At 48.1% G+C, this 8301-nt stretch overlaps 1 protein-coding gene across 1 annotated transcript; it reads right to left on the bottom strand.

The window, feature by feature from the left end:
* Positions 1-943: 943 nt before the first annotated feature.
* Positions 944-7720, bottom strand: GDE1 (glycerophosphodiester phosphodiesterase 1). The gene is made up of 6 exons (XM_075767379.1): positions 7307-7720; positions 5437-5612; positions 4052-4157; positions 3206-3298; positions 2387-2598; positions 944-1981 (listed from the first exon to the last, which is right to left on the bottom strand). Exons 1-6 carry the CDS (start codon positions 7559-7561, stop codon positions 1834-1836), a joined length of 990 nt encoding a protein of 329 aa, XP_075623494.1. The 5' UTR covers positions 7562-7720; the 3' UTR covers positions 944-1833.
* Between the last annotated feature and the right edge of the window lie 581 nt (positions 7721-8301).

Raw genomic sequence — 8301 nt, 5'->3', positions numbered from 1 at the left:
GCTGTGAACACAGGAGCGGTGGAGCTGCGGAGGCCGTGAGCTGAGCTGGGGGGACACGACGTACAGGTGACGTGCACCCGCAGACCGAGCGCTGGTTCTGCAGTGCAGGGGGGGAACTGACATGAACCCAAGCGGCTCGCATCATCCCCTCCTTACTCCTACACATCTCGGCCCTTACGTATAGCACAAGATACCAGCAAAAAAAAAAAATCTATCAGCCCTCGCAGAAGGCAGCGTTAATCTGCTGCTAATTCCGAAGTTTGGACTTACCTTAGTTGCAACAATTGTGTAGTTCTTTCCATCGATGACCAATCTATTTAATTTTTTTATTACCTTTTGCCTCTTTTGTTAAAGTTTTTTTAAATACGAGGTGGCTCTGTGAACGAGAACTAGTTCTAAGCACGCGGCATCCTACCACCATCACTTATACCCAAAGGGACGTGCCCCACGGTCCGTGCCCCCTGCTGTTCACTCCTGCGAGCGCAGCATTGCCCCAGCACAGCGCGCAGGGCAGCTGAAACACCGCCAGGCCCCAGCAAGGAAACAATTAATTCCCCAAGGAACCACCGTCGCGACTAGACGGTGTTTTAAACATGTGCATGGCTACACACGCAGCCTGGGGTATCACGTGAGATCACAAATGAACAACCTGCAGCACGTAACCCATCGAGTGTTCAAATTCCTCATTTCTGTTGAAATTAATACCACATTCTTTTGAAATTAAGTTATTAAACTCAGTAAGTTTTTCATGTATTGGCCATTAAGAAAAGATGGTGTGATTTACATTAGGGCTGGCTCCACAAGGATGTTCTGCTCTTGGCGATGGTTGACAGCAGGGCTGGGAGCTGCGGTTTACTCATTAGAAAAGGCAGCAGCAGCCTGCGCTCACTTTGACATGTACACCAATGTACCGGAGCACAGCTGATAAGGAACACTGTACCCAGGAGCTGTCAGACGCTCGTTTATTGTAACTGCAGACTCCCATTTGAAATTAAACCCAGGTTACAGTTTCCCACGTATCCTCGCGAGTGCCCTTCAATCATGCAAACAATAAGCAAAGTAAGAAGACATTTCAGCTCCATTTGTTCTACCACTACCAGCACTCCATCTATAGCTTTCTTTAAAAATGCATACATTCAGGTGCTGTATCATTAGAAGAAATAATCTTCTATCCTCCCTTTGTTCTTTTAAAAAATCTGGAAGCTAAGAAGATACTCAGGTTTTACTCATTAATTCCCATAGCCCTCACACGGAACAGGGGAAGCTGGCTTGCTTTTCCTTGTCAGGACACAGCACAGCCACCTGGCCCTGCAGTGGGGGAGGAATCCACTCACCCTCTACTTTGGCACCGCTATTTTCAGGTTCTGTTTTGAGAAGAGTAATGTAGACGTTTTTAAGATGCCATCAATTAACCTCAAATTATCATACAGTCATAGAACAGTTAAAGTTACTAAAATCAAGGTATGATTTTAAAGTTTGCCACCAACAACTGCTGATACAACTTTATAACCGAGATTCAAACAGAGCAAAGGAATAGCCTGAGAATTACAAAGCAACCCGCACGTAGAGCGTGTTGCCAGTTAGCCCATCCGATGGCGGCACGATGTCCCCTGCGCGAGTGGCCATACCTCAGCTTTGTCCAGTGTTGGGCTGTGGGTTTTTCTGCACCCGAGACCTGACCGTACAGCAGAAGTAAACTCCTCCTCCTCCTTTTCCCAGAGCCCTTGTTCGCAGTCCCAGCTGCACCAGTGCGCACCCCTCGACGGTGAATTCAGACCCACCCGAGTAAGGGGACAGCTTCTTGAGGGTGGAGAGTGTGTACAAAGCACAGGTCTAGTAGTGAGGATCACAGTCCTCCACCAAGCTGTCGGTGATGTAGCTGGATTCCAGGACGCTTTCGTAGTAGTTTTTTTCTGCAAATGTGTTCACTGTCCAGGCAACCACCTGAATTCCTTTTGAAGACCAGTGCCTCACGTACTCTCTGCAAGGAACAAAGATGCAGTAAGGCGGCGGCCAACTGCCATATTTAAGGCAGACAGTGCGGAGGCTGCGACTGAGTTTTAGTCTTACGTCAGTGTCACATCAAGAACGATACTGCATCATCTTTTGCAACATCATCTATTTGTGGTTTATTACTGTAAACCAGCAAAAGCCAGTTTTCTTCCCCTTTGAGATTAAACTTTGGATTCAACATAAGATAAAAATACATATTGAAAAGATAGAGGCTTCAAATAATAAAATAGTATGGGGTAAAGAAACTAACCAGCCTTACACAACACGAACTGGAACATATTGATTATATTTAACATATACGGTGTTAACTCCACCCATATACGCTAATAGAATGACACTGTTTCCCGATACATTAGCAAGCTTTAACACTTACTGAGAAACAAAATTTTTCTGTATGAGGAAAGCTGAAACCCCGCACAATCGCCACAAGAAACTGTGTAGGCTCCAGTCTAGAATGATGTCCATCATCATGTACAAATAATGTTTCCAGGAGGAACTGAAACGGGGTGTCCCATCCCCAAAATGACTCAGATGCCATGGCCTGTGTGTTAGTGCCGTTACAACATTTCGGTCAGCTTGTCGCATCTGGGAGGTGAAGGAGAAAAGACTGTAATTCGCACGAGAGCGGTGGAAGCGGGGAGAGGGTAGACACAAAGTGCTAGCTTGCATTGGCAGCTCTGCCAGGATCCTCCTACCTCTCCCCTCACATCCTTCTGTAACCCTTTGAGAAAACTGCTTACGATACTTCACTGGGGTTTTCCTTCTTTAAAACATACTGAACAAGCAACTGCTCTTACGTTAAAAAAGTGCCTAACAGGCAGGCAATGAAATAAAATACATAGTAAATGGACTTGGCAATGAGAAAGAGTTAGGAAACAGTTTTGAGAATAGTCTACATTTACATCAAAATTTGTGGTTTATTCAACAGAGACCCCACCAACCTTAAGAGCGACGCGCTTGTTTCTACATCGCTTTCAGAGCGAGGGAACTGCTGTAGATTCATATGTGCATCTAATGAGCACGGAGTGATCTAATAAGATTATGCAGGAGGTTTATGATTTAGGCTTCATTTTTTAAAAAAGTCTTGGCAGTTTGGACAACCCAAAAGTGATCTGGAACTGGAGTTGCATATCTTACTGAAATTCCCAGACAGAACTAAAAAAATCCAAAATAAACTTTCAGGAAATGTCACCTTATAAACAACATCTGGCATGAAAGAACAGACCACACTGTTGTTATACAAATGCGGAAATTCCAGGTAGAGTTGTTTCAGAGCATCAACTGCCTGCCAATTAGAGATACACACAAATGTTATCTTTATACATATGCTCATATTTACTTTACATTGCAAAGCCATTTTAGAATAATCCCCTTCAAAAATACATTCCTATTCTGTGTAACAAGAGTGAAATGGAAAGGGAGTAGAGGAAAAACAGCATCTTGTTTATATCATTAACACAGAAATGACATTTTGGGTTTTGCATCAAAAGTCCTTTTCATGGTTCTGTTTACAGCAATGAGCATTCTCGGTGTTTGAAATATCCACAATATATTTAAGGGTAAAATTCTGAAGTACTACTTAGGGTTTAGTTCAAGGGGAAAAATGCATTTATTTCCATATTTTGCTATGCTAAAGAAAAAATTATTCTAATTTGCATAAAATGTCAATGATTGATCACCTGGATCTGCCTTCAGAAATGCCAATTATAGACAAGCAGGATCCTTGGTTCAAGGCTGAAGGTGAGACACTAGCTCCCCTCGGCACAGGCAGGGAATTCCCTGGGCTGCTGGGACCTGAACTCAACGCTCACACAACTCTCGTGCTGACTTTAAGTTGCAGCTTCCCAGGACAATGGACTGGGACGAGGGAACGTGTTGTCTTTGCTTTGACCGCCCAACTTTGGATGGCACAGATAGCAAACCCGGTCTCACCTGAATTAGAGAAGGGACCATACCACACAGATTGAAACCAACAAAAAAGCAGGTTAGAAACGCAAAGAAACGGTGAAGGAAGGGGTTGCAGTACAGGAAGCGGTACCTGATTTGCATGGCCTTTGACATCAAAGTAGATTATAAGATTGTGATGCATAGACTCCACAACAGCTTCTCTCAGAGTTGGCACCTTTTCACCTTGGAATTTGCTCCTGTAGGAACACAGAACTCCTCACTGGAATGCAGTCAAGATCCACATGCACACACACGGGGGTACAAGCAGTCAAGATCCGTGTGCGCACTCAGGGGCATGCACATCCCCAACTACCCAGAGCTGTTTCCTAGAGACTCCTAAAGGAAATTTGCCGGTACACTTGTGTTCGAGGTGAGGCCAAGCACCACTGCAACGGCAGCGGTGGCTCTCTCACTTAGTAGAAGGCTGCACATGTAGAGGGGTACGAGTACATCTCCTTTTCACCCAGAATCCCACTAGGCACTTACACCCGTCCAAATTCAAAGTCTAATCTGATGCTCACTGGCTCCGTGTCCCAGACCAGACCACTAACCTCAGTTCTTCACCTCCTTCCTCAACTACCACAAACAAGCATTCAGTCCCAGTTGCTGACCACCGCTTCACCCCACTTTGCTGTGCCCCCCAGCCCTGGGCCACAAACCAGATCCTGGCAGAATAAGCAAGACAAGCCAAGGATGTAGGAGACGCAGGTTCACGCATCAATCAATCATTCCCGACAAGGTGACAGCAAACAACAGCTGATCAGCGGTAACTGCCTACGTGGAACAGTTCGGGTGATCACCTTTCCACTAACAGACGGGGAAGGTGCTGCTTGTACCACAGACTCACAGGCGGTACATTTACAATTCTGCAAATCCCTAACGCAGTGTCTCAGGAGCACACGCTACAAGTTCTTCCTCTAAAAGGGATTCACTTATGATACTGCAGAAATTGCATTGTCATCAAAATTTTAGTAACGTATAAAAGTATTTCCCCCTGCATACCACTGGTATGGTCACAGGTCCTACCTCAGACCACCCAGGAAATCTGTCTAGCTCCTTTTCAACAGCATAATCCTAATGTTTAGACTCCCCAAGAGACAACCGGTCAAGAAATATATGTGAATAAAATTAGTTTTAGAAGTAATTACTCAAGCCAATTTTGACGTATAGTGAAACTCCCAGTATCTTTAGCGTCCTGCAGTCAATTTAGCAGGGATTAACCTGTTTCACGTTAGACACCTGTGGATTTTGTTCTTGAAAGCCAATTATCTGGCTCTGCTTCAATGATGTTCCTTTTGCAAGGAGATACAGTCTCATATGCTTCTAAAATCAAATGAGAAGTAACATATGGGACTAAGTTTTAAATTTACAAAAGTTTTCATCAGTGATAGATCAAATCAATAATTTTGTTTATGAAGAATGGGTTTTTTTTCCACTGTTGAAATGGTAGTTTCAGAATAGTAATAGTTCATTTACCGTAGCCTATGTTTTGCAGATGGATTAAGCCTCCTAATTTCATCAAAAGTCAAGTCACGCAATCTTCCAGACCCATCAGTTGTCCTTTCTACTGTTTCATCATGCATTAGAATGGGAACACCATCTGCAGTGAATTCCAGATCCAGCTCAACACCCGTTGCTCCATTCTCAGCTGCCTTAAAAAAAAAAAAATTAATAAAAAAAATCAAAATCACATACACAGGAGAAGAGACAGCTTTATAGATTTAATATAGGTACAGCTATAATTAGTTTGTATTCTGGTAAAAAATCATAAACTGTTAACATTCTTTCCAGTAAGCTTGATCTGCAGAACAAAGTAGGTTTTATCCGAGTTATTGTGAGAAGCATTTGTAGATCATCTGAAAATATATAATCTATTTTACAGGTAAAACCATAGCGATAATGTCTTGGTCTCGGGATGTTTCAGGATAAAAACACAGAAAAGAATCGTGCTCTCTCCTGCTGGTCCAATAACTTCTGAGTCCTTCAGTGACATTACTTCCTGAAAGAGAAGGGAAGCAAATGCCTACAGTTCAGATAATTTATAGATTAACACTTAGAAGCCAGAATTAGAGCAGGCCATCAGAGCATCAAGTCTTTGCTTGCACAAGAAAATGCTATCATCCCTTTGCTTATGGAACACAAGTGCAATATTTCCTTTAAGAGCCAGATTCACCATTCACGTGCAGTACGGTCAAGCCACCATATGCAGTAGATACAAAACTTCCCAGGAGCACCACTTACCATGCTTGTACTGAAGAGCAGGTGTAGGTAGGCAGATCCCTGCTCCTGTCTGAGGAATCCCCCTATCAGAGAGCACTCAGTAGCTGGGCTGCCTTAGAACATCTCATACACCCTGCTCCTGCCCTGGCTCCTTCCCTGGAACTCCTCAGAAAAGCACTCAAGTGAACCACAAGCAAGAAGAATTGTTCTGAAGGCCAAATGCCTTCCCAGGAAAAGGGCCAACACACCAGAAGGACAAATGCCAGGTACGCACTAGAGATGACTCCAGAGGTATCTGCCAAGTAAGGACCTCTTGTGCAGCTTCAGAATTTATAAGAACAAAGAGCCCTGCCTTGCCTGAAGGTAAGAAACCATCAGAGCAGCAACATCCCATCCTCACAGATGTACTACATTTGAGAGACTGCTAACTGTGATTTCACATGATTCTCAGAAACAGATTTTGAGTGCTGGCTGCACCGTGACACCTCCCAGATGAGGCAGCAGTAAGTGTCACGGCAGGGCTGCAGACAGTGAAATTCTTGCAATATCGGATCTTCCCATAACTGTGGATTCTCAGTACAGATCTTCAAGGCTTAAAAAGCAAATGACCCGTTACTAAGTTGCTGTCTGCTCTCCATATTCTGTTGCAACATCAGCAAAATACAGTATTTCATTATTGCTACACTGCTAAAACAGCCATCAGCACCAAGGGTCCCCAGACAGACTCGGATCTGATCAAGATGTTCCGAACCCGCTTGGGGATGAAGGCCTGACAAGCCACGCAGCTTCCCGCAGCACGCTGGAAGCAGCTGGAGTTATTCGGGGTGACCAGGACTGGGTGCCTGCTGAAAAGGCAGATGATGGAACAGAACCCTGGGGCTTGTACGACCGCCCACCGGTTTCGTCTCTCACCCACCAGACCCACGGGGCAGGCGGCTCCCCGAGGCGCTTTCTGTCTCTCCAGAGCACTCGGCGGCTTTACCTCACGCCTTAACCTCGCCCCAGGCCCTGCACATCCCTCAGCGGCCGGGCACGTTCCACACGCTTCCAGCGCCCCCCGGGGTAGGGCCGCTCGCCGGGCCGGGGATCAGGGGCTCGGGGGGAGGCGAGCCCCCGCCGTGCTGACCTGTCGGATGGCCGCCAGCGTGTTCTCGGGCGCGTCGTGCGCGCCGCCACGGTGGGCGATGCGGGCGGCGGCGCCGCGGGGCCGCAGGACGCGCTGGGCGCTCTGAGGCGCGGCGGGCTCCAGGCTGAAGAGGTGCAGCGCCAGGTAGAGGCCGGCCGTCAGTAGGCAGGCCAGCGCCGGGCTGCGGCTCAGCGCCAGCACCGCCCCCAGCAGCGCCGTGAGGGAGGTCAGCAGGCCCTCCCCGTGGCACAACATGGCGGCAGCGGCGCCCGCCGGGTCGGGTCGGGTCGGGCCGCACCGGACGGGAGCGGGACCGGGACCGCGGACACCGGGACCGCCGCCGCCTCTCCTCACGGTAAGGGCAAGGGCAACGGCAACAGCGCCACGCCCAGCGCCAGCCAACCGGCACTCAGTCACCACCCACCAGCAACCAATCGGCGCCCGCCGCTCACCCGCCTTCAGCTAACCAGCGCGTGGCAGCTGTCGCCGCCAGCCAATCCCCGCTCGGCCCCGCCCGCCGGCAGGCGCCGAGGGGCGGGCCCAGGAGCCCCCTCAGGCAGAGGCCGGGGGGGCGGTGCCACGGAGCGCGGGCGGGTCGGGGTGCAGCGAACGGGGAGGTAGCGCTGCCCTGGGAGGCGCTGAGGAGCTGGCGAGCGTGCGGGTTTTCCCAGCTGTGGCAGCTAACTAATTCAAAATATCAATTAGTTATTTTCCGATTGATCGCCGTGTGTCAGTGTACAGAGTTGTATATGTGCTATAGCCCACCATGCGTTGACGCCGGCTCGGGAGCCCCGACACGGAGGGGGCTGAGGCCGGCAGCGACCAGCACCGCGCCGGGGAAACGGGTGACGGGTGACAAACTGGGCTCGCTCAGTCCAGAAAAAGCACAGCGAGGCACGGAAATGGTTTGTCTTAACATAAACGCGCGTTTTGGCTTTTGTGTGCGGGTGTGTGTCCTCTGTGGGAAGGATGGGAAGAGACTGACTTTGCAGTGA

This window comes from Balearica regulorum, chromosome 15 (genome assembly GCF_011004875.1).
Source record: "Balearica regulorum gibbericeps isolate bBalReg1 chromosome 15, bBalReg1.pri, whole genome shotgun sequence".
NCBI classification, from domain to species: domain Eukaryota; kingdom Metazoa; phylum Chordata; class Aves; order Gruiformes; family Gruidae; genus Balearica; species Balearica regulorum.
Note: the sequence above shows the minus strand (reverse complement) of the source record. Positions and strands in the feature narration are given on the sequence as shown.

Coding starts and splice junctions, on each gene's coding strand:
- GDE1 (XM_075767379.1), bottom strand. CDS start 7,561: ATGTTGTGCCACGGGGAGGGCCTGCTGACCTCCCTCACGGCGCTGCTG. Junction 3,299..4,051: donor TCAAAGGCCATGCAAATCAG/GTACCGCTTCCT, acceptor TCTAATTGGCAG/GCAGTTGATGCTCTGAAACA. Junction 2,599..3,205: donor TGCCAGATGTTGTTTATAAG/GTGACATTTCCT, acceptor TTCACCTCCCAG/ATGCGACAAGCTGACCGAAA.